The 24,666-nt window shown below is 37.5% G+C and overlaps 2 protein-coding genes across 5 annotated transcripts in view; one reads left to right on the top strand and one right to left on the bottom strand.

Moving 5' to 3' along the window:
• The window catches only part of WDR76 (WD repeat domain 76), a 50,090-nt gene extending 38,990 nt beyond the window's left edge, over positions 1-11,100 (bottom strand). The window contains exons 1-4 of one of the 4 annotated variants that reach the window (XM_045524344.1): positions 10,992-11,100; positions 9,388-9,488; positions 8,053-8,460; positions 965-1,057 (exon numbers count right to left, since the gene is read on the bottom strand). In XM_045524344.1, coding sequence (XP_045380300.1) covers positions 965-1,057; positions 8,053-8,223 — 264 coding nt within the window. In that variant the 5' untranslated portion in view covers positions 8,224-8,460; positions 9,388-9,488; positions 10,992-11,100. Of the gene's footprint in view, positions 1-964; positions 1,058-8,052; positions 8,461-9,082; positions 9,358-9,387; positions 9,489-10,991 lie in introns of those variants that run through there. The other 3 variants (XM_045524345.2, XM_010965242.3, XM_045524343.2) reach the window with 3 other exon arrangements.
• Positions 11,101-11,186: 86 nt separating this feature from the next.
• Positions 11,187-23,631, top strand: MFAP1 (microfibril associated protein 1). Its single transcript, XM_010965241.3, has 9 exons — positions 11,187-11,406; positions 15,902-16,121; positions 17,265-17,394; positions 17,816-18,003; positions 18,533-18,641; positions 18,737-18,897; positions 20,215-20,374; positions 22,705-22,794; positions 22,887-23,631. Exons 1-9 carry the CDS (start codon positions 11,328-11,330, stop codon positions 23,067-23,069), a joined length of 1,320 nt encoding a protein of 439 aa, XP_010963543.1. The 5' UTR covers positions 11,187-11,327; the 3' UTR covers positions 23,070-23,631.
• The last annotated feature ends 1,035 nt before the right edge of the window (positions 23,632-24,666 follow it).

The following is a 24,666-nucleotide window of genomic DNA, read 5'->3' as shown; positions in this document are numbered from 1 at the left end:
GTTTACATGATTAAACACTAAACATTTATCAAATATACTATTGCAAATTAAAAGGTTTAACTTCTACTACAGGCAAGCCTACTTTGATAGTTTTAGAAAAGTTATAGGTTATACTTCGATAAATCACATTGTAATTTGTTAACTAAAACCAAAATTAGAGCTACTTTGTCTAAATCTCTGATGAATTTTCAACTGTCAGTGACTCAACAATTTAGTCCCTTATATTAATTCACCCTCCATCCCCGTAAGATGCAAACACACCCTGAATATTTAGGAATCTGGTATTCAGAAAAATCAATTAATTATTTAATAAAAGCCAAGGGCTTAATGTCTTTTGGGGGAAAGCATCACATACCCTTCTAAATAGCTATCCTCTCACACACAGAAGCTTTATCACCAGTGTAAAGATCTCCAATGCAAATTATACATTCAGTTATAATGACTATAAAACATCAGCGTATGTCTGGCCATTTATCTTAAAGCTTCTTATACAAAGCATATTTCCACCTATTTTTAAAGTTTAAGATTAAAAAAAAAAAAGCTGTCCTCTCACTCCTCTATCACACATCCTTTAACTCATCCCTCCCCACTTCACCTTTAACCTTTAGTTAAGGTAACCACTTGGAACATACCCTGTTTCTTCGAATTCAAGATAGCCATTCGTAAGGACACCATTATTTTATGTACCACCAAAAGGAAGGCGAAAGATACCAGTTACACTTTTAATATGCCAATTTCAAAAAAAAATTAAAATTTAATATAAAAATATTAAAACTAATTTTAGTTTTAATATTTCATTTTCAGGGAAAAAATTCCTTGGAATTAATAAAATACAGTAACCTCTTGCCCCTAATTTTACCCTCCCTCATTTGACACTATGAAACCTGATACTCTACGTGTTTTATTGACCTACTACTAGTAAAAGGAATGGCATCTTGGTTTTAATTAAAAATTCCACACAAACCTCAGACAAGTGCAGAGAAGCAAAAAAGTTTGCATTTTCTGATATGTTTTTCAGTCTCTTCCTTTCATACGGTGACAATCCTGAAAAATCATCCTATGAAATTAGATCAAAAACATTGTTACTTTACATAATCCATAGCAAAATCACCTCACAAAACTAGTTGCATTCTCTGCATGTGTTATTTCTTTCAAATTGCACCTACTCTATTTTACACTCTCTTATCAAACAGCACATAATCTTTGCTGCATTGGATACTGAATGAAAAAGCTGGAATGTGGGATAATTACAGAGTATCTGTATGGCTTCCCAATTAAATAACAAGTGAACTTGTACTATTTCTCAAAGTTATCTTTTTATGAGACAAAACAAGAAAGAACTTAGTAACAGAAAATTTTAAACTTATTGAAATGGTTCAGGAAATTTAGAAAAGAGTGCAAAAATAAAGAGATAAACATACAGGCTGAGAAGGCAATTTTAAAACTAGAGAATCTTGGAGTCCAATATACAGCTAATAGTTGTGAGGGGGAAAAGAGCAGAGAAAATGGAGGAGAGACAATTAGAGAAATAATGCCAGAAAGTTTCTCAAAACCAAAGATACGAGTTTCCAGATCAAAAGAGTATGCAACACAACAAATGAAAAAGACTCAAGCCTGGGCACATCATCACAAAATTTCTTAATACCTGAGATGAGCTGAGATAGAAGATCCTAAAAGCGTGCAAAGGGAAAAATAAACCACAAAGAGCCCAGAATCAGAACAATACTAACTTTTCAATATCGAGGGAAGCTAGAAGACAATGAAAAATGCATTAAAAATTCTAAGGAAAAATCAAAATTCTTTTGAACTTACGATTCTAAAATCAATTAAGCTAACAATCAATGAAAAGCATAAAGACTTTTCCAGACATGCAAACTACCTCTCATACACGTTTTTACAGGAAACTACTATAAGCTTCATTTTAATAAAATGAGAGAATAAACCAAGAAAGAAAAAGACAGGATCCAGGATACAGAAGTTCCAGCACAGGACAGATAAAAGAAATTCAAAGGAAAATAGTAGAAAGGCCAAGAAAAAGTAAAAACAGTCCAGAGTTCAGAAGATGGAGGGCCCCAGAAAAAATTTCATGAGGAAAATATGTACATACATGAAGCAATTAGAATTCTTTGATTTATATGGAGAAAAATTTTACAACTTTGGTGAATCGTGGACTGTATGTAATAAGGATGTGGGAAGGGAAAACATGGAAAGAGAAGGGGTGGCACACGTGTAAAAGATGTGGGATGAAAGAAACAAATCTTCATCTTCCATAGAAGTCAATAGAGAATGTGGGAGGGAAAAGCTAAAATGGCTAAAAGTACAATTGGTCTATTGAGTAGCAATCACAGAGAGGTAAGTGGCAGAAATTTTCTGGGTGTTTTGATTTGTTTCTGTGTATATGTGTGTGTACATATGGATTTACTTCTGTATGTGTATATATATAGATATACACATGAAATTATATGACTTAAACATGTATGTAAATGTATTAATTTGACCAAAACAAGGATTGTTCTCACACACACATAAAATAGCGGCAGCAAAGGTGAAAGGTTATCACCTTTAAAACTGCTTTTTAGAGAAAAACATCATCACCATCATCATCAAGGACTTCCTAAGAATCTATTTCAAAATGATACATAGATCAAAGGAACAAACTTAAAACCACAGCAAAAATTTTAAAAATTTATTATGAAAAAGCATCAGACAGTTTTGAGAAGTTGTGTAATTCAGACTATTGTCACCCACTATCCATGCCTCAAAAACTTGCAACATAAAAGACCAAGAAAATAACATCAAAGTGGGCTCTCAAAGTAAACACAATACAAGAAATAGAAATTAAAAAAAACAACAGAACTCCACTATCTTCAGAGATACTTGAGAAGTTACTACATCCATTAAACAAGAAAAGAAGTGCTATTTTTAAAAAAAAATCAAAGAAGAAAAATAACTGAGTTAAGAATATACTTGTTTTGATAACTAAAATATATCATCCATAACAGCATCAAAAAGAATAATATAACAAAATGCAAGGCTTGTACACAGAAAATTACAAAATATTGAAGGAAATTAAAGATTTAAGTAAATGGAAAGAGGTCCCATATTCATATATTGAAAGACTTAACATTGTTGGAGGTCCCTTCTAGTTGCCTAATGAGATGCTGCCCCATTCATGAACTAACTAAAGCCAATCTGATTTTCAAATTTAAAAAAAAAAAAAAAAGACAATATTGTTAAAATGGCAATACTTCCCAAAGTGATCTACAGATTCAATGCAATTTCTATCAAAATTCTAAATGCCATTTTTGCAGAAATGGACAAGTTGATATTAAAATTCATACAGAAATACAAGGGACTCAGAACAGCCAGAACAATCTTGAAAAAGAAGAACCAAGTTACAGGACTCACACTTGCTTATTTCAAAACTTACTACACAGCTACAGTAATTAAAATGGTGTGGTACCAGGGTGAGGATATAGCTCCATGGTAGAGTGTGTGCTTAGCATGCACAAGGTCCTGGGCTCAATCCCCAGTACCTTTATTAAAATAAATAAGTAAACCTAATTACCTCCCACCTTCAAAAACAAAAAAACAAAAAACAAAACACAGTGTGGTACCAGCATAAGGACAGACAGATCAACTGAATAAAACTGAGAGTCTAGAAATAAACCAATACTACCTATCTATGATGAATTTATTTTTGATAAGGGAGTCAAGACTATTCAATGGGAAAGAAGAGTCTTGCCAACAAATTGTTCTGAGACAATTGTTCTGAAATCCACATGCAAAAGTATTAATTTGGATCACTATCTCACAATATACATAAAAATCAAAACAGATCAAAGACCTAAATGTAGGAGTTAAAACTATAAAATTCTCAGAAGGAAATAGAGGTGTAAATCTTCATAACCCTGGATTAGGCAGTGGTTTCTCAGATATGAACACCAAAGCACCAGCAATGAAAGAAAAATTGATAAATTGGACTTAAAGTTAAAATTTTTAACTAAACATTAAATTAGAATTTAAAATGTTTGTATGTCCAAGGACATTATCAAGAAAGTGAGAAGAAAGTCCAAAGAATGAGAGAAATATTTGCAAATGATGTAGCTAATAAAGGCATAGTGTCCAGAATAAGAATATATTAAAAAATTCCTACAATTGAACAAAAAAAAGACAACCTACTTTTTCAAATGGGTAAAGGATTTGAGAAGACATTTTTCCAAAGTACAAACTGCAAATAAGCACATGTAAAGATGCTCAACATCATTAGTCTTTAGGAAAATGCAAACCAAAACCACAATGAGACACTATTTCAAATCCCCTAGAATGGCTATAATCAAAAAGACAAACAATTAAGGACATTATGTTAAGCAAAAAAAGACAAATACTATATGATTCCACTTATATGACGTACCTCAAACAGTCAAATCCACAGAGACAGAAAGTAGAAAGGTAGTTGTCAGGGGCTGGGAGGAGGTGAGGGAAAGGGGAGTTATTTAATGAGTGCAGAATTTCAGATTTGCAAGATGAAAAGAATTCTGGAAGTTGATTTCAACAATGTGAATGTACTTTACTGAACTGTCACTTAAAAACAGTAAAGCTAGTAAACTTTACATGTATATTTTACCACAACTAAATTTTGTTCAATCTTTAAAGATAAACATTAACAAGTATTGGCAAGGGAGTAGAGAAACTGGATTTTTCATACATTGCTAGTGGGTATGTGAAAATGCTGCAGCCACTTTGGGAAACAGTTTGACAGTTCCTCAAAAAGTTAAACAGAGTTACCATATGACCCAGCAATTTCACTCCTAGGAATATACCCAAGAGAATGGAAAATGTTCATGCAAAATCTCACAAGTAAATGTTCATCGCATTATTCCTAATAGCAAAAGAATGAAAACAATGCAAATGTCCATCAACTGACAAACAGATAAACAAAAACATTCACAGAATGGAATATTATTCAGCCATTAAAAGGAATGAAGTACCAATACATGCTACAACATAAATAAACCCTGAAAACATGCTAAATGAAAGAAGCCAGACAAATAAAGCCACATACTGTAGAATTCCATTTATATGAAATGTCCAGAATAGGCAAATCTATTGAGACAGAAAGTAGATGAGTAGTGTCCAGGGCTAGGGGAGGGAGGAGTTGGGGTTGGTGGTAACTACTAATGGGTATGGGGTTTCTTTTTGGAGTGATGAAAATTTCTGGAATTGGATAGTGGCAATGGGTGCACAACTTTATGTGTATATACTAAAAAACAATCATATACTTCTAAATAGTAAATTTTATGTTATGTGAATGATAGCTTAATAAAAAATGAATATATGCTTGATGACAGAAATCAGATATTTACATAATCTCAAAAGTATTTAGCAATTACAAAGAGAAAAAAAGTAAGTTTACATTGGAGAATCCTGGCAGGCACCACCTTAGCCAACTGATCAAAGGCAACATCACCAGTAAAATAAATCAACATGTACACCCTGATATGATGCACTGAGGGCACATTCATGTCTGTGGTATCCTTCCCCAAAATGCAAAACCTTAATCTAATCATGAGGAAATAGCAGACAAATGCAAATAGAGGGACATTATACAAAATAACTGTCCAGTACTCTTCAAAAGTGTCAAGGTCATGAAAGGCTGAGAAGCTGTCTCCAGATCTACAGAGACATCGCAACTAAATGCACTGTGTGATCCTGGACTGGATGTTGGAACAGAAGAAGGACATTAGTGGAAAAACTGGCAAAATCCTAATAAATTCTGCACTTAAGTTAACAGCATTGTACCAAAATTAATTTCTTAGTTTGATAAATGTTCTATGGTTATGTATGATATTAACATAAGAGGAAGCTGAGTAAAAGATATAGGGAAACTGCACTATTTTTGCAATTTTTCTGTAAGTCTAAAATTTTCTCAAAATTAAAAAAATTAACTTAACCACAGGGAACTATATTCAATATCTTGTAATAACCTTTTTTTAATATTTTTTTATTGATTTATAATCATTTTACAATGTTGTGTCAAATTCCAGTGTGTAATAACCTTTAATGAAAAAGAATATGAAAATGAATATATGTATGTATGTGCATGACTGGGACATTGTGCTATATACTAGAAATTGACATATTGTAACTGATTGTACTTAAGTTTTAAAAAAATTAACTGACGAAATGCTTCATGAAGCTAAAATATTTAATAGACGCACTGAGAGAGAAAATTTAGCAAATTTCCTGGAAAAGAAAATAAGATTCTAGACTTGCAGGCCAAGACACTTGTCTTCGATGTGACAGAAACCATCCTTCGTTTGGGAAGAAACAAGCTTATAAACTAATACTGTTCCTAAAGCATGGTTCCACAAAGCCTTAGCCACTTTATCTCAAAAAGATAATTAACGAAAAGGAAGAAAACAAAAGAATGAAATGTTCTATGAAAAACACTGAGCATTTCTGACTCTGTTTCACTATCTCATGTTCTAATTTCTGATCCTATTTTCCTTACATCAGACTAAAATCTGCTTTATATTAGCCTCACATACTCAGAATTTTAGTCTAAAAGGCCAAAGAGATAATCTAATCCAATGGTTCTCAAAGTGCAGTCCTGGAGCATATAGCATCAGTGTCTCTAGCAATCCATATTAGACATGCAAATTCTATACCCATCTCCAAAACTTGTGAATCAGAAACTCTGGTGGTAGAGCCTGCAATGGAGTTTCAACAAGCAAAAGTTTGAGAACCACTTATCTTATCCAATCCCCTCTCTGTAGAGGTGATTTGCTTAAAGGTATAAGGTTTCTTAGAAGTGGCGACACCTAAAACCTAGGCTTCCAACTCCCAGTCCAAGGCACTTATGACATACCCAACGCTGTCCCACCATAGATCCTAGCTCATAACAACATTGCCTTGATTATCCTATCTCCCTTTCCCTACTATTATTTTCTGCTCTAGTTCCATCAACTTTTCCTCATGTGGTATGGTTTTATCTTGTCCTGCATAAAATTTGTCATTTTAAATGAAGTACAAACACTCCTGGTAGGCAATAGAAGCCAAAAGAATTACATGTTTAATTCCTTAAAATGGTTTGAACTCTTAAATAGAACTTTTACTCCTGTATCTTCTCTCCTCCATCAATTGTCTCCTTTTTGTATTTAAAAGAAACATTATTCAGCACATCAATGCAATCAATTAATGATTTTCCTACCCTGCTATCAAGGGTCACTCAAATGCTGTATGTTCCACAAGCCAACTTCTTCTGGTATATTGTGCATAAGTAAGTAAAGATGAGCAAGACACCATAAAGTATGAGTAAACTCAAAAATACATGCAATAGGCGGAGGGTATAGCTCAAGTGGTAGAGCACATGCTTAGCATGCATGAGGTCCTGGGTTCAATCCCCGGTATCTCCTCTAAAATTAAATAAATACTAACTACTAATTACTTCCCCCCCAATAGAAATAAGTAAATTAATCAATGCAATAAACTGAGAGGAAGAAAAAGGGAAACAAAGGAAAGATTAAGTCAATCTTCTCCTTGACAAACCAAAACCAAGAGCAAAAGTAACCCAAGGAAGTTACCTGTTAAGCATTTAAAAAAGAAAATTTCAGTTAAACATAAATTAGATAAAACAATTTGCCCTAAAGAGACCATTGATAACCTTAGCTTATCAGAACTTCAAATTTTATTTTTTTAATTTATTTTATTTATTTTATGTGGGAAATCATTAGGTCCATTTACTTATTATTCTTTTTGTTGTTGTTGTTGTTTGGGTTTTTTTGGATGGAGATATTGGGGATTAAAGCCAGGATCTAGTGCATGCTAATCATGCACTCTATCACTTAAGCTATACCCTATCCCAGCTTTTTTTATTTTGATGGGGTAGGTAATTTATTTATTTTTTTTGGTGGAGGTACCTGGGATTGAACCCAGGACCCTGTGCATACTAGGCACGCACTCTACCGCGTGAGCTATATATACCCTCCTCCAAGAACTTCAAATTTCAAAATATGAAAATTTTGAATAAGCTAGTAATTAAATTCTTACCAGGCCTGATGTGGTGTCTTCATCACTGTCTCCATCCTGACTGCTTTCCGTGTCGGCACTGAGAATCACTGTATCCGAAGTGCTCTTGTATTGCCGCTTGTTACTTTCAGTATGAACATCTGAGGATGATTTTTGCAGCGTGGATTCTGCCTTGGAAGATGTGGCTTCCATCTTTGGAGTCAAAATCCCTCTGCAAGTTTCCTTTACTTCAGCCTTTTTACATTTCTTACATGCCACTTCATTGTTAGAATTCTTATCTAACAGGGATTCAGGGCACTTAAGCTGGTCTAGCTTGTAGTTACTGAGTGAAAAGGGGACAAGATACACCTGAGCTGTTTTTCCTAAAAATGTCTGTACTGGTCTCAAAGATGCATAGGCGACGTTTTGGTTTTCTTTATATTCATTCACCTATTCAGATCAATAAAGAAAAAGAGAGTATTAAAATCCCAGGTTCTAAGCCATTTCTTGCATATCTGTGTAAATAAATCGAATTCCTATTTCATAATGACTACATAAATTCAACTGATAGCCTGTAAGGAAACTTTTTGCCCTCCAAAATCTAGACACCTAATTCATTAAGCTGAATAGGATTATTTATTATACTGGGCACATTTCTTGCCCATTTGAGTCTGCCAGACCAATAATAATAATGACTACAATTTATAACTGAGGATAATGAGTAACTGAAGTTGTTTCATGAGTGGGAAATTGACCAAAACTGCTGCAAAACCAAATGCTGATTTCCTGATCCCATTCTGACACTATTTCTGGGGTTACTGATAAGGTTCTTCCTCAACACTGAAGGCCTAGTTTCCATACAGGAAAACCAGGACAAGTATCCCCGCTTATCTTTGGAGCAACTCCAGGAAAAACCCGTTAAATTGAGAGATGCCCCAAGGAGCGAGAAATAAGTTTTGGAGTAAGGAGGTACCGGGTGCCAAGTCTTCCTGTCCTCCTTAGTCTGTGCCCGACAGATTCCCCACGAAGACTGTGGCAGGAGCACAACCGAAAGCGACAAGCCGTTTCTCACCTTCACCTGGAGTCGCTGTCTGGAGCCCGCTTTCTCAGCCGCCGCGCGCGACCCAGACATCTTCCCGCGGCTTAGCAGCCGGCGTCTTCCCGCCAAGATTACGGCGGGGAGGTGGAGATAGGCGGGGATGCGCAAGGATGCGCGGGGATGGGAGGGGCCCGGGGCGGCGCAGGCGGGCTCTGATCTCAGTAGGGGGTGGGGGCGGACGGGGCGTTACGTTCGCATCTTAAGGAGGCAAGCTTGCCAGCCTCAACTCCAAAATCAAATTTTCTAGGGAAGCGAAGGGACCGAATCGACATTTTTACCTTGGATCCCGATGATTTTGATGCTGCTCCTGCCAGTATCTCACTTTGAAAAACACTTGAGCTGCTGCTAAGGAAAAACCACCTTGCCTAACAATGTGAGCCTGGAAAAGATTGGGACGAACTTAGATGCCATGTGAGAGAGAAGAAATGAAATCGAAACCAATATACAGCTTTTACCTGCACCCCTAGTTCCTTGTAACCCGCCGCCAGAAAATTATGCCCTATGGCTATCGTATTATCTTCTTCCTAAGAATTTTGATATTTTTTTTCAAGAGCTGGTAACAAGCTGGTTTAAATTTCACCCATCTGTTGTGCTCGCTGCGGCAGCACGTATACTCAAATTTCACCCACCTGTTAACTAACTAAACGGATTTAAATTTCGCCCACCAGTTAACTGAGATTCTAGTGATGACCTTACGAAGCCCAAAGGCTGGGGGAAAGTTCTGAATAATTTTTGTATGACAAAGCACCATAAATAGATTTTGTCTCTCATAATTTTATCTCATATTAAGATTTTATCTATAAGGGATAATATAGTTATAGCCATATTAAACCTTTTTTTTCCCCTATCCTCTGGAATTCTGTGAGCAGAAACAATTGCCTTCCCATCAGATTTACTCCCTCTGGATAGCATTGTGGAGCTGGTAACTTTATAATATGAATTTCTATTTGCTCTAATTTTACAGTCCTTTCTTTCTAGCTCAAAGCTGCTCCCCTGGTTGGTTACTTGGATCCTCCACTGTTTCTTGATTGAGACTTGCCCATTTTTATTTCTCCTCCCAGCCTAGGACCAATTGGAGAACACAGGTGAAATAATTTGAGAACTTATTCTATTAAAAGCACCTTCAAGGCCCTTCAGGAACTTTCAGACTCTTCGATTCAAAAATTACTAATAAAATCAAACTTTTCATTGTGTCTGATATATACCATATTTCTGGACTTCAAGACTTTGCTCATGCTGGCCCTTCTCTCCCCACCACAGCGGTTATCAAATCCTTTCTACTATGAATTTAGAAAAAGTTGAACTGACTTCCAATTAGCCTAAGTTTCTTACACAAGCCACCTCGTAAATTGGGATTGATTCTGTTATGATTCTATAAAACTTTGTAGACTTGCTAAATAAAATTCTAGTTTCTGGAGAACACGAGCCTTTCAACAATATTCCATTCTCCTTAGAGCTAAGCACAGTAAACACATTAAGTGCTTAATAATTATTTACTGACTTTTATATACAAACATTCCAGCTGGGAATGTTTTAATAGGCAGTCTCCAGAAACGGAAAGAACTAGAAAGCCTAAAAGAGGGTTAGGATTTCACGTGTTGTTCTAAACCAATTAGGGGATTTTTTTTTTCTTGCCACTGGCCTAAATTACCACCACTTAACCTCACCTGACAAAAAAAATTCCACATTACAACCCACTTAGTCTCATCAGCTGAGCTAATCAGGTGCTACTCGCAGGCTTTCTACTCTGACTAAATTCTAATTCTGAGTTTTCAACAGTCTGGACAAACTGCCCTTTACTCTCTCCTCGACTTCTTATTTGTCACTATCCCATTTTCCTAGGGTTCAAACCAATTTAACGAGCGAAACCTTTAAACCAGACCTTCCTCACCGCAGGGTCTCAACAGCAAAGCCGGGTGAGAGCAATTTCCCGCCAGACGGCGCGTCCAAATACTGCGAGACTGAGGACGTAGGGTAGCCTAAGAGCATGCGCAGACTCGACGTTCTCGTGGTAGACGCCCAGACGTCCTCCACAATCCCACAAGCCTCTGGTCGTTTATTTCCGGTTTTTCTAGCTCGGCCGTAAGTGGTGTTTCTATTAGTCGCGCAGTGGTGACCAGCGGCCCTCGGTGAAGAGTTTTTTTCTGTTCGTTGACATTGTTGCTGTTCACTGTTTGGAATTAGTCAAGTTTCGGGAGTCACCACCACTGCCATCAACATGTCGGTCCCAAGCGCCCTCATGAAACAACCGCCCATTCAGTCTACGGCTGGGGCCGTCCCGGTTCGCAATGAGAAAGGTACAGTGCTGAGCCCTCTTCCAGACGGATCTTATCCTCTTCCTTCCCCGGTATACCCTAAACCTACCCCCTCGCCGACCACCCTAACCCCACCGACCCGTAAGACCCAGCCCTCTGTTTATTCGACGTTCCCCAACAAACCTCGCACCCAGTCGCGTTGCCTAGGGGGAGAAAAACCCCACTTCCATCTTATTCCTGGAGCGTGTCTGCTGTCTCCTACAACAAGCACCCTCTTGCCTTGGCCTCCACCTTCGTTAGACTGATAGATACATAGTGAATGCCTGCTGTTGGCAGGGCGTTGTGCGAGATACGATCCCTCTTTGGTTATCCATGGCAGTCTGTTTATGATAACTCTTACTATAATTGTTTATGTATCTGGCTCCCTCTACTTCATCATAAGCTCATAACTTCCTTGAAGCAGGAACCATGTCTTACTAAATCTTTATCCCTTTCAACCAACGCAGTAACTGTGTTTGTTAAATTGAATACAAAGTGGTGTAAGACAGTGCTACTAGTTTTAAGGAACTCATAATCTAGTAGACGTGAGACAAACAAAAAAAAAGCATATTCTAAGGAAGTGTACAGTCTTTTACACCTGTAGTACCTGTCACATAGGTGATATAAAACAAGTGCTTTGGAGGGCAGAGAAGAAATAGTATCTTCAGATTGGGTTAATGAGGGAAAGCTTCTTGAATAAGTTGCATTTAAGCTGGTCTTTAAAGGATAATTAGGATTCCGATGAGTGCAGATGGATGAAGGAACACTGTACATGTTTGGGGGTGAGGAGAGGTCAGACTAAAGTCAATTTTTTCAGTAAAGAATTTGGAAAATAATACCCATTTTTTAATTTTTTGTTTTTTAAATATATGGTACCTATCCTTGTACAACTTGCCTTTTTTTTTTTAACTCGAGGCTTTTGAGAAGTATCCTTTGGATACATGAAGATCTGATTCATTCATTTTAACTGCTTATGAGTTCCATTGTATAATTAAATCACAGTTTATTCCCTGCTGAGGAACAGTTAGTTGTTTTCTTACTTTTTTCTCCTGTTACAAACAGTGCTGCAATTGTCATTCTTAAAGGTGTCTCTTTAGTGCATTTGTGTAAGAATTTCCCTAGAAATTCATCATCAACTTAACTACCTATTACCATTTGCTCTCAACAGTGGATTCTAAGAGCATTTTTATTTCCCCATATCTTCACATACTTGATTATAGGAGATTTTTTAAATTTTGCCCAATCTAATTTTACATCCATTAGATGTGATATCTCATTATTTTAATTTTTATTTCCCTGATTACTAGTGATACTAGGCATCTTGTTCGTATGTTAATCGAAATCGTAGGTTTTCTCTTCTGTAAGTTACCTGTTTCTGTCATTTACCCATTTTCTATTTGATTTGTTTTTATACATCCAAAATCTAATATTTATTTCCCAGGGTTTTTTGGCTTGTCTCAATTATGGAGTCTTCTGTTACACAGGCATTTTTAGTTTTAGTGTTGACACATTAATCATTTTTATCTTTTATGAGTTGTGGTGTTTTGTATACTGTTTAAGAAATCCTTCCCCACCCTGAAACTATAGATATTCAAATTACAAAGATTTTCTATCATCTAGGTGTTTGCATATGCTGAATAGGATTGAATGCACAATTGTGCAAGACAGACTCTTAAGTTAAGGAGCTACAAACCAATACGGATGTAGATGTTGAAAATGTTTTTCATACTTGAGTCTTTAATCCATCTGAAGTCTGTGTGTGTGTGTGTGTGTGGTGTCAGCGATCTAATTTTACTATTTATCTTATGGTTAGCCAATTATCCCTACTACTCCATTGTTTGACTAGCTCATCCACTGTTCACTGGTTTTTAATGTCACTTCTGTAATATACCAAGTTCTCAAATAGGTTTGTTTCTCTGCACTCTGTGTTTACTTGATCTCTGTGTATCCCTGAATCAATGAGATATTTTTTAGTTACTATAAATTTAAATAAACCTTTTGATCTCATACAGAAAACCTCCCCCACCTCATCTTAATTGTCTTTTTTTTTTTTTTTCATTAAGACTTTAGAGCAGTTTTAGGTTTACAGCAAAATTGAGGGGAAGGTACAGAGATTCCCCATATACCTCCTACCTTTACACATGCATAGCCTCCCCATTATCAACATCTCCCACCAAAGTGATACATTTGTTATGATTGGTGAACCTACAGTGACACTTCTTTATCACCCAAAGTTTACATTAAGGTTCTCTCTTGGTGTTGTATACTCTGGATTTGGACAAGTATATAGTAACATATATCCATCATTACAGTATCATACACGGTATTTTCACTAAGTAATATGCTTTTAAGCTTCCTCCATGTCTTTTCATGGCTTGATAGTTCATTTCTTTTTAGCACTGAGTAATATTCTGTTGTCTGGATGCATTGCAGTTTATCCATTCACCTCGTGAAGGACATCTTGGTTGCTTCCAAGTTTTAGCAGTTATGAATAAAGCTGCAGTAAATATCACTGTGCAGGTTAATGTGTGGACAAAAGTTTTTGCCTCCTTTGGGGAAATACCAATGAGAGGGATTGCTAGATTATATGGTAAGAGTATGGTTAGTTTTGTAAGAAAGCACCAAACTATCTTCCAAAGTGGCCGTGCCATTTTGCATTCCCATTAGCAGTGAGTTAGTTCCTGTTGCTCCACATCCTCACCAGCACTTGGAATTATCAGAGCTCTAGACTTTGGCCATTCTAATATGTGTGTAGTGGTGTCTCATTGTTTTAATTTGCACTTGCCTGATGGCATATAATGTGGAGCATCTTTTCACATGCTTATTTACCATCTGTATGTCTTCTTTGGTGAGGTGTCTGTTAAGGTCTTTGGCCTCACCTTGTTCTTCAGAATTTTCTTGGCTCTTTTTGGCCCCCTGTTCTTCCATATTATTTTAGAATCAGCCTGTGGATAGCTTTTAATGGAATTGTATTGAAATTATAGATCCTGCATTTATTAACTTGGGCATGGTTGCCATCTTCTCATCCTTGAACATGATGTATCTCAACATTTATTTTGATCTTTTATATCTTTCAATACAATTATATATTTTTCTTCCTAAAGACCTTGTACATCTTCTGTTGAATTTATTCCTTGGTGTCCTATAGATTAGTTGTGATAGTAAATAGTATTTGGTTGGGGGAGGTAATTAGGTTTATTTCATTTTTTAATGGAGGTACTGGAGATTGAACCCAGGACCTCTTGCATGCCAAACAGGCACTCTTCCGCTGAGCTATACCCTCTCCCCATAAATGGTATTTTTAAACTGTATTTTCTAATTATATGTAGTCCAGTGTACAGTTACAGTTGTTTTTATCCAGCATTATCCCTGAATTTTTTTAGCTTGTCTGTTGATTATCTTATATTTTCTACATAGATAATCATATAGTCTGCAAATTATGGCAGTTCTTTCCTTTTCAGTCCTTACCTTTTATCTCTTTTTCTTATTGTACTAATTAAAACCATAATATAATGTTGATTAGAGGGTATGATAGGGACAACATAACAATGCCCACTGTTCTTTAAAGTAATGCTTCTAATATTTTATCATTAAGTATAATGTTTGCTGTATCTATTTTTAAGTGATGTGACTTTAAATATATAAACTTTAAATAGTGCATTACTTTTTCCCTGTTAATTTTCTAAGGTTAAGCCATCCTTGTAGTCCTGGGCTATATCCTATTATGTCACTATAGCTTAGGGGGTTCTTTATTGGTTTTTACATTGCCTGAATACGTTTACTGTTATGTTATGTAATATTTTTGTATCTATGTTCATAAGTGAAGTCCACCTAAAGCTTTCCCTTGACCTGTCCAGTTTGGTTATCAAGCTTATATTCTTCATATATAATATGTTGGTTACTTTTCACTATTTTTCTACTCATTGAAATTGTGGGTATTTGTAAGAGACAGATAATCTATGCTTGTAGGTTTGATAAGCACATAAGCTAAAAGAGAAGAAGGAAGAAATAAAAATTAGAAGATTGAGTTATTTGGTCATATATTATAAAGACTGCCATGGAAAAGTCCAAAGGAACTGAAAGAATAGCTGATCAGTATTTTAATTTTATATTCCCACTGAAGTCGCCCTTACTGTGTGCTGGGCACTGTTACAAATAATTTGCTTTAGCCTGTAGTTGAGGTGAAATAGCATGACGTTGTGATGGAGGTAGTCTCCCTCTTCGGGGGAACCTTTTCTCTTGTTTAACTGTCCACCTTCCTCCACTTCATTGTACCCAAGCTAGGCCTCATTAGTGTTGGTATTCGCAAGATGCCTAGCCGTGACTTGGCCTTTGTAGGAAAACACCATTATATGAATAGATGATTGGATAGCAGCTCATCTTCTCCTGCTTGGACTCTTGTTTACCAGAAATACAGGGCTCTGCCTGCAAAGGCCAAGGGTTGAAGGACATTGGGAAAGAGACTACTGAAACATAATAAGTTATCTTTCTCACCCAGGTGAGATTTCGATGGAAAAAGTGAAGGTAAAACGTTACGTATCGGGAAAGAGGCCAGACTATGCCCCAATGGAGTCCTCAGATGAGGAGGATGAAGAGTTTCAGTTCATTAAGAAAGCCAAGGAACAAGAAGCAGAGCCTGAGGAACAGGAGGAGGATTCATCTAGCGACCCTCGGCTGCGGCGTTTGCAGAACCGTATCAGTGAAGATGTGGAAGAGAGGTAGTGACTAGAATTATGTTTCCCTGGACCTGAACCCCTAAGGTTAATTAATAGGAACAACAATAAAGCTAATATTTGAATAATATTTACTATGTGCCAGGTATTATTCCAGGCATATTACATTTACTAAATCTTGTAATCCACATAATAAACTTATGAGGTAGGTACTGTTATCCCCATTTTACAAGTGAAGAAACTGAGGCACAGCAGGGTTACGAAGATAACTCAGTAAGGGAATAGAAAACACAGGCCATTGGTTGGTTTATTGAGGAGTCTTTTTAGCATTAAGATATCTCATAAAATTTGAGAAATTGATTTTATCCATTTACTTATCCTGAAGGCTAAACGAGGAGAAATGACACTGATGAAGTAGGAAAAAAGGACTGATGAATGGTCTCATGTTGGAAAGGGAGCCTCCCAGTAAGGGACTTTGTATGTTGCGTATTGACGGAGACATTACCCTGCAGAGAAAGTCATAGGTCCTGAACTTTCACAGTTCATATTGTCTCAGGAATTTTTTCACAGATCCCGTAGGCCCAAACAGTTGTGTTTCTTTTATTAAGTAGTTAGATCCAAATGATTTAATAAATAGTTATGTCGTAACAACATAGCCATTTGAAATATATAATGCACATAAAAGAAAAAACATTTTTATTTCATTCTTACATAACCAAAGTTACTTACTAGTGGGGTTTATGTGCCTCATGGGTTCTGACAACTTCTCAAACCTTAGGGACAGATTGGCACTGTCACTCTCATTTCCTGTTCCATATTGACTGTTATGCAGTACTTACTTTTTATCACAGCAGCCCAAGATATGATATCATTGAAAGGAAACATAGTGTGATCTAATGTTGAAACCAAACTACCTTACACTGTAAAATATATCCCAGTGCACCCATATGAGTTTGTTGCAGTGCCCAGGATGCCTCAGCATACTTTTAATGCTTTAGTTCCAACTTGACTATCTGCTCTGATACTTTGAGTTAATTTTTTTAATCTGCCCCTCAGTTTCCTCATCTCAAGACTTCAGAATTAATAAGAGCAAACATAATGTCCAGGTGCTCTGTGACTAAGGAAATGTGGTTGATGCCCCTTCTTTTTTGTGACATTGGTGTTATACTTGGAGACTCTGTTTTTCAGACTGGCTCGACATCGGAAAATAGTGGAACCTGAAGTGGTAGGAGAAAGTGACTCCGAAGTAGAAGGAGATGCTTGGCGCATGGAACGAGAAGATAGCAGTGAAGAAGAAGAGGAAGAGATTGATGATGAGGTATAGGAGAGAAAAGGAGGGGGAGGGTATAGCTCAAGTGGTAGAGCACATGCTTAGCATATAGAAGGTCCTGGGTTCAATCCCCAGTCTTTCCTCTGAAAATAAGTAAATAAGTAAACCTAATTCCCTCCTCCTCCAAAAAAAAAATTAAAAAAGAAAAGAAAAAAGGGAAGTCATTTCTGGGTATGAGAAAAACTTAGGGCCTGGTGCTCATTTGTGGAGGCCTTAAAGGCACAAGACATCTGCTTTTGGCAGAAATCTGATCTAATGTTACCTATTTGTTGGGGATAAGATTGAAAGTAGAATGGTACTAAGTTTCATTTGCTCATATCAGAATTTGTTAAGCTTGATGAGATAAAAATAAAAAGCCATCTTAAGGCACAGACCATTTGGCTGACTGACTTGGACGTATAACTTGAAGGAAATAGAACGGCGCCGTGGCATGATGCGTCAGCGAGCACAGGAGAGGAAAAATGAAGAGATGGAAGTCATGGAGGTGGAAGACGAGGGTCGTTCTGGGGAGGAGTCAGAATCAGAGTCTGAGTATGAAGAGTACACAGACAGTGAAGATGAGATGGAGCCTCGCCTTAAGCCTGTCTTCATTCGGAAGTAAGTATCTCACAAGCCAGGCCTGAGTCCCGTCATTACTACCTTCCAAGCTGGAGATAGAAGCCATTTTTCTATCTTTTGCTCTTCTGAAATGTCAGCAGTAAGTAAAAGTCTTCTGCTCAGTGCCCCAACTTGGTAGAATATTTATTTGCTCAGGCATATCTTGGTGTTAGCAGGGAGCCTGAGTTTATTTTCCCGTCTCCCTTTCCAGTTAAAGAAAACATACCTGCTGAGGTCTTAATTTAATAAACACAAAATTAAGTTTGTAGAGCAAATTCCTGTTCCTTTCCTAATGGCTAGAAATCCTACTAGTCACAGTCCAGCAGGTTTCTTGCTATTCAGGCCGTTCTCAAAGACGAATGAAATTTTGATGCTCTGAAGACCAGGGCTGACTCCCATTTTTGGCTCTTTGGAAATAATAGAGCCAAAGATTGTTTGGCTTTGTCTGATTTGGATGGGACTTGACTTAGGGGAGCCAAGAGCTGCACTCCAAGGGCTTCGGGTAGTTAACAGGACCTCTGTGCCACAGGAAGGACCGAGTAACAGTTCAAGAACGGGAGGCAGAAGCATTGAAACAGAAGGAGCTGGAGCAGGAGGCCAAACGCATGGCTGAGGAAAGGCGCAAGTACACGCTCAAGGTACTGGGGGTGGCTGTGAGGACTGAGCACAAGGAGTCGAGTGTTGAGGTTTGTCTGAGGAGAAATCCAACAGTTGAATTGTTCTCCCTGTCCAGATTGTGGAAGAGGAGACCAAGAAAGAGCTGGAGGAGAACAAGCGGTCCCTGGCTGCACTGGACGCGCTCAATACTGATGATGAAAATGATGAGGAGGAATATGAGGCATGGAAAGTTCGGGAGCTCAAGAGAATCAAAAGGGACAGAGAAGATCGTGAAGCGTGAGTAATAGGATGGGCCTGGAGTCTAATAGTGCCAGGGGGACAGGTTCCTAGTAGGGGAGCTCTGAGGCTCCATACCTACTGTGAGTTCTGTTCTAGCTTTCTTTCAGGTCCTTGCAACTGGGTGAGTTCCCCATAGTTGGAATGTGGTTTGTGACAGTAAAATCAGGGGAAAGAAACACATGTTGTCTGTGTTTCTCCATGACAGAGTGCCAGCTGACTCTTTGGTTTCCTGGTAGACACATATAAGTTACTCGCTGTAATCAGTTATTTATTGTTGTGTAACAACCCAACCCCAGATTAAGTGACTTGAGACGATTATTGCTCACAGTTTTGGAGGTTGGCTGTGCAATTCCTCTGCTGTTTTCAGCTAGGTTCTCTTACGCAGTTGTGTCCAGCTGGAAGATTGACTGGGCTTCACTTACAAGTCTGGTAGTTGATGCTGACTGTCAGCGAGGATGCCTCATTCTCCAGCTTCAGTAGGCTAGACTGGTTTTCTTACATAATGGTCTCAGGGCAGCATTCCAAGAAGACAAAGGTGGAAGCTGGCAAGATCTTTTGAGGCTCACATGTCATTTCTGCAGAGGGGCATGCATACTGTGAGGGGGAGAATTTGTGGCATTTAAATAATCTACCACAATCACTATGTTATAGCAGAATCATTTCTGAGCTGCATCACCCACTCCTAAAAATTACTAGGAATTAGGTGATAATCCCAGATTACAAAGGGAAACCCTCAATAGAAGACTGTGTCCTTAGTCTGCAGTTTTTAACCTTCAGTTTTTACCCTGGGCTTCGAGGAGTCCATGTACCCTTTAACGTTGTATGAAAAATTTTGTGTATCTTTGCATTTTTTGAAGAAAAGGAATCTGTGACTCTCCACCCAAAAAAAGGTTACAGTCACTTCAGTCTAATTGATAATGGTGATCCTTGGTTTGTGACATGTAAGCACATTACTAAAGGAATACCAGTAAAGTCTTACACAGAGTTATTTTAAATTCTGTTTTGTTTTGTTTTGTTTTTTTAAAACTAAGAAGGCTTTTTAGAAAATGGGAATTAGGTAATGTTATAAAATCAAGCAGTATGTCTGAACCTCAAAAAGGCTAGAATCAACTTTTGGAAGTTTGCAACACGGTCTTGTGAGCATCATGACTTCTTCACTTTTTTATTTATTGAGCTCCTGACCTTTCCTAACAGGTAATGACTAGACTTGATGAAGATGAATAATGCTTGAAAGGAGGTGGGACTTTGTCAAATCAGATAATTGGGTCTTTCTGAAGCTGAAATGATCCTAATAAAGTTTTGTTCTCTGGACAGGCTTGAGAAGGAGAAAGCAGAAATTGAGCGCATGCGAAACCTGACTGAGGAAGAAAGGCGAGCAGAGCTTCGGGCAAATGGCAAAGTCATTACCAACAAAGCTGTTAAGGGCAAATATAAGTTCTTACAGAAGTATTATCACCGGGGTGCCTTCTTCATGGTAAGAATTGAAAAGAGAAGGGGAAAATGGGGCAATAAGAATAACTCAGAAGCTTTGAATACTTTTTCTCCCTCAAGTATAAACTGGTCCTGAGATATTACTTCCACTTGCAGTGGTCAACTTTCTTATCTGCTTTTTGTCTCTGAAGAATATAAACCCAATAGAGAAAAGCATTGGCAGCAGGATTTTAGAAGTAGCAGCAAGTGTTCTCTTTTGGCTCCAACTCTTGGAAGGAGGAAATGATGTAACAGAAGAATCGAGGAGCTGAAATAGAGTGACCCATCCTGATACTAGACTACTGAGTTCCCTCACATCACTGGGATATCATTATTCATGGCTAAATGAGAAATTTTGGTTATGAGAAAACCAAGCTCTGCATAGAGGTTTACATTAACTCATATTTGGGTGACAGAAGTTTAATTGACTTCATTCTGAGCGGACAGAAATTGACCAGGTCTAACTGACCAAAAAAATGGTTAATTACCTAACCATTATGTGTAATGCCATCATGTTTGTTCCTCATATAAAGACCAGCATCAAAATAGAATTCTATTAACCCTATGTAAAGTGAAAAGTACTTCTTCCAAAGTATTTGGATAATTCCTTAATAGAGAAATAGCAGGAAAGAGAATGAGAGAATTGACTGCATTTATTACTCTAATAGCATGTCGTTTGTTAAATTATTTCCTGATGTTAAAGGAGTTTGTATCAAAAACTAGACTAGCCTTTTCAGATGCTTTGTAGCAAAACTTAAATATCCTGAACTGCAGCTAAATTCCTGCCTTTCACTGTAGATACCAGTAAAAATTCAAAACTTCAGTGGAGGATTCCTTACTCCCCTCCCTCCAAAATCAGTGTCTGTTTGCTCAGTGGAAAACGTTTGCTTATTATATGGTTTTCCAGCTCATGTAGTTTTCTAGATGGGAGTCACTGGAGATTATAAATTTCTTGTACTACCTCAGAGTCATAAAATATCGCTTAAGCATTTCAGTGCATTGCTGACTAAGATACATAGGAATGGTTTATGTGCAAGTCTTTTGGTATACATACTCATGTATCAACTCTTCTCCTCTGGACAATAAGAGTGACATTGAAATGACTTCTGAGATTAAATAAGGTAGTCTCAGGCTCTAACAAGGAGAAAAGTTGATGTCAGGAAAACTATGTAATTGTCCTACCTTTCAACTGGGCCTTTCTGTAGCTGAAGGGAAAAAGAGTACTCCAAACGTGTGTTTGGTTAAAGGACTCATCTCTTCCATGAAGCTTTCCTTAACGGAGATGGAACTATTTTAATTCCTTCAGCACATACATTTATCATCTATATCGTAACATTATAGTCTTAATGATATGTTTATTTGAAACTATTCTCTATAGTTATTTTATATAGTTCATCAAGTAAACCTTTTGAGCATTTACTATGTAAAGGGTACTACTGTTTAACATGGCTAGAGGATACATAATCCTTGCCCTCAGAAGGTTTACAATCGAACAGTGGAGTTAAGGCAAATATATACTATAACATAAGGAAGAGTGAAAGTACTATGGGACTTATGAAGAGAGAGGTGTTACGTTTGGTAGAAGATTGAAAAGGATGATGTCAAGGAGGTGACATTTAAGATATATAGACTTTCTGACATTCAGTGGTAGGAAGACATTCCAGGTAAAGGAACCGGAAGGAATGGAGGCAGAAATTATCATCTGTGAAGGCAAGGAGAGGTAGCTTAGGGCTGTATAGTATTTGGCCTTGACTACTACACAAAGGAATTGTGCTTATTTAATGAGAACCATTGAAAGTTTTTGAGCAGGATAGACATGTAAGGAGAGTTGTTTTAGAAACATTAATCCAGTGGAATGTGTAAGATTGATTACAGGGAAAAACTATGATAACTGAGGTAATGAGAATCTAAGTAATTGACAGAATGTTGGTCCTATTAATAGAAGAGTCAGGAAGAGGCTGATTTGGAAAGGTTAGGGAAATAATTTTCACTTTAGATGTGAGTTTGAAATCCCAACAGAATATCCAAGCTAATACATATATCAGGCAGTAGAAGAATCAGGTTTGGAGGTTTGAGAGGCTTGTACGATGTTGAAGTCATGGGAGTGAATGAACATATTGAGTGCAGAGGGAAACATAGCCAACCTCCAGGAAATGTCTACACTTAGGCAGGAAAAAGACAAAGGAAAAAAGGAGTATCATTTCCTCAACTAGATGTAAGCTCTTGGTTCAATACCCTCTGCTTTCTTTGTATCCCTTGTTGTAAAGTTTAATAAATTTGTAGTTTGAATATATGAGAATAAAACCACAAGATGAATAAGACTCTTTTCTACAGGATGAGGATGAAGAAGTATACAAGAGAGATTTCAGCGCACCTACCCTGGAGGATCATTTCAACAAAACCATTCTTCCCAAAGTCATGCAGGTATAGGGTACCTTAATGTCATGAGAAAAGTAATGTATTGAGGGCAGGGAGACATGTTTGGTGGTATAACTCATCATTTGTCCTTCTCACAGGTCAAGAACTTTGGACGCTCTGGTCGTACCAAATACACCCACCTTGTGGATCAAGACACCACCTCCTTCGACTCAGCATGGGGCCAAGAGAGTGCCCAGAACACAAAGTTCTTTAAACAGAAGGCAGCTGGGGTACGAGATGTATTTGAACGGCCATCTGCCAAGAAGCGGAAAACTACTTAAGAGTTCAACTATTTATTCTTCCAGCTGTGGGACACAAGGGGGAATCTCAGCATCTGGTCCTTCATTTGCTTTTACTATTATTTACATGGCCCCTGCTGGACCTACTTGTGAGACTGGGCAAACCCAGTCTTTGAAGGTGCTTTGTGAGGTTTGGACTCACGCTGAGAAACCCACAGAAAAGCACTGTCAGGGTAGGATTAAAGGATCCCCACTTAGAACTATTTCTGAGAAATCTTCAACTTCATCACTGCTCTGGCTTCCCATATTCACTTGGGACTGTTCCAAGTTTCTTTTTCCAGCTCTTAGCTTGGGTTAGAAACATGGGCATGTAAGTGGACAATGCGTTACTTCTACCTTACAGGAAGTCTAAGCTCTTTGAAACCTGTTTTGCATTTTGGGGGTAAATTTTTCTAGGTGAACATACTTTTTGATCCATTTGTGTGTGTCAAGAAATAAGACTCATACACCAAGAGCTTTTTTTTAGCATACTGGAAATAAAATGTACAGCCTGACAAGTACCCATTAACCAAAATAAAAGATAGCAGAGAATTGTCTGGCAAAAGATGTTTCACATTTTGATCATCCCCTTTGATCTCAAACACAGCTACACAGACTCTAATATAAGTGGCACCCAGGTTTATTCCGTGAGCAAATACATGTCCTTGCTCTCTAAACTATAGCTGTATATAAAACAAAACTGGACCCATGAGATGAGTTCAAGTACCTACAGTATCTTCTCCTTGCCCAGTTCATATATAAAGGGCACAGTGCTCTCAAGAGTTTTAATGTAATGATTTCATGCTAGATGTCACTAGTAGAGTTACATTGTTTTTCCATTTAACATTTACATAACCACCATGCAAGTGGCAGAGCCTAGGAGTCCTAGGGATTACGAGAAATGACATTTAGTCACTGGGAAGGCTGCTTCTCAATTGCATAAAAGAGGACAAGGTCCTTTCACATCCTTTAAACGCCCCACTGGGAGAATCACTCATAAATCCTTAAATGTCCTAGAATAAAAATATAAGTGCAAATAATTACTATGAGGTAATAAACACAAAGATGAATATAAGTCACTGTTGTATGTGCCAGAGGGGGATACAATCTAAAACTTATCCTAGAGCTTGCCAAAATGAGAATAAGACCTTGAAATTCTTTTTGGAAAGTGTAGTGCCATTTGAGTGTCTGCTCTGAGGCAAGTACTAGGCCAAGCGTTTTACATTCACTTGCTCATCAATTCTTAAAACAACCTATCAGATAAGTATCATTTTACAGTTGAGGAAACAGAAGCTCAGAAAGGGTGACTTGGCCAAAGTTGATCAACTTTTAAGGTAAAATGGTATTCTCTCTAGGACAGGAAATGACATCTAAGGCTTAAGTGTTGTGGTTCAGAATTAAAATATTGAATCAATTAAAATAAAAGTCATAAATTCTGTGTAAGGGCTAACTTTTGATAACTTCTGTACTTACCATATTCCCACCTCAGTACCTAAATTCTAACTCAAAGTGGCTTATGACTGGTGATTTACATCTATACACAGTGGCTCCTAAGCAGATACTGGCCTTTCTGCTATTCATAAGCTACCCTAGAGACACA

The sequence above is a fragment of the Camelus bactrianus genome, chromosome 6, assembly GCF_048773025.1.
Source record: "Camelus bactrianus isolate YW-2024 breed Bactrian camel chromosome 6, ASM4877302v1, whole genome shotgun sequence".
Classification (NCBI taxonomy): Eukaryota; Metazoa; Chordata; class Mammalia; order Artiodactyla; family Camelidae; genus Camelus; species Camelus bactrianus.
This window is presented reverse-complemented; position numbering and strand designations above follow the sequence as displayed.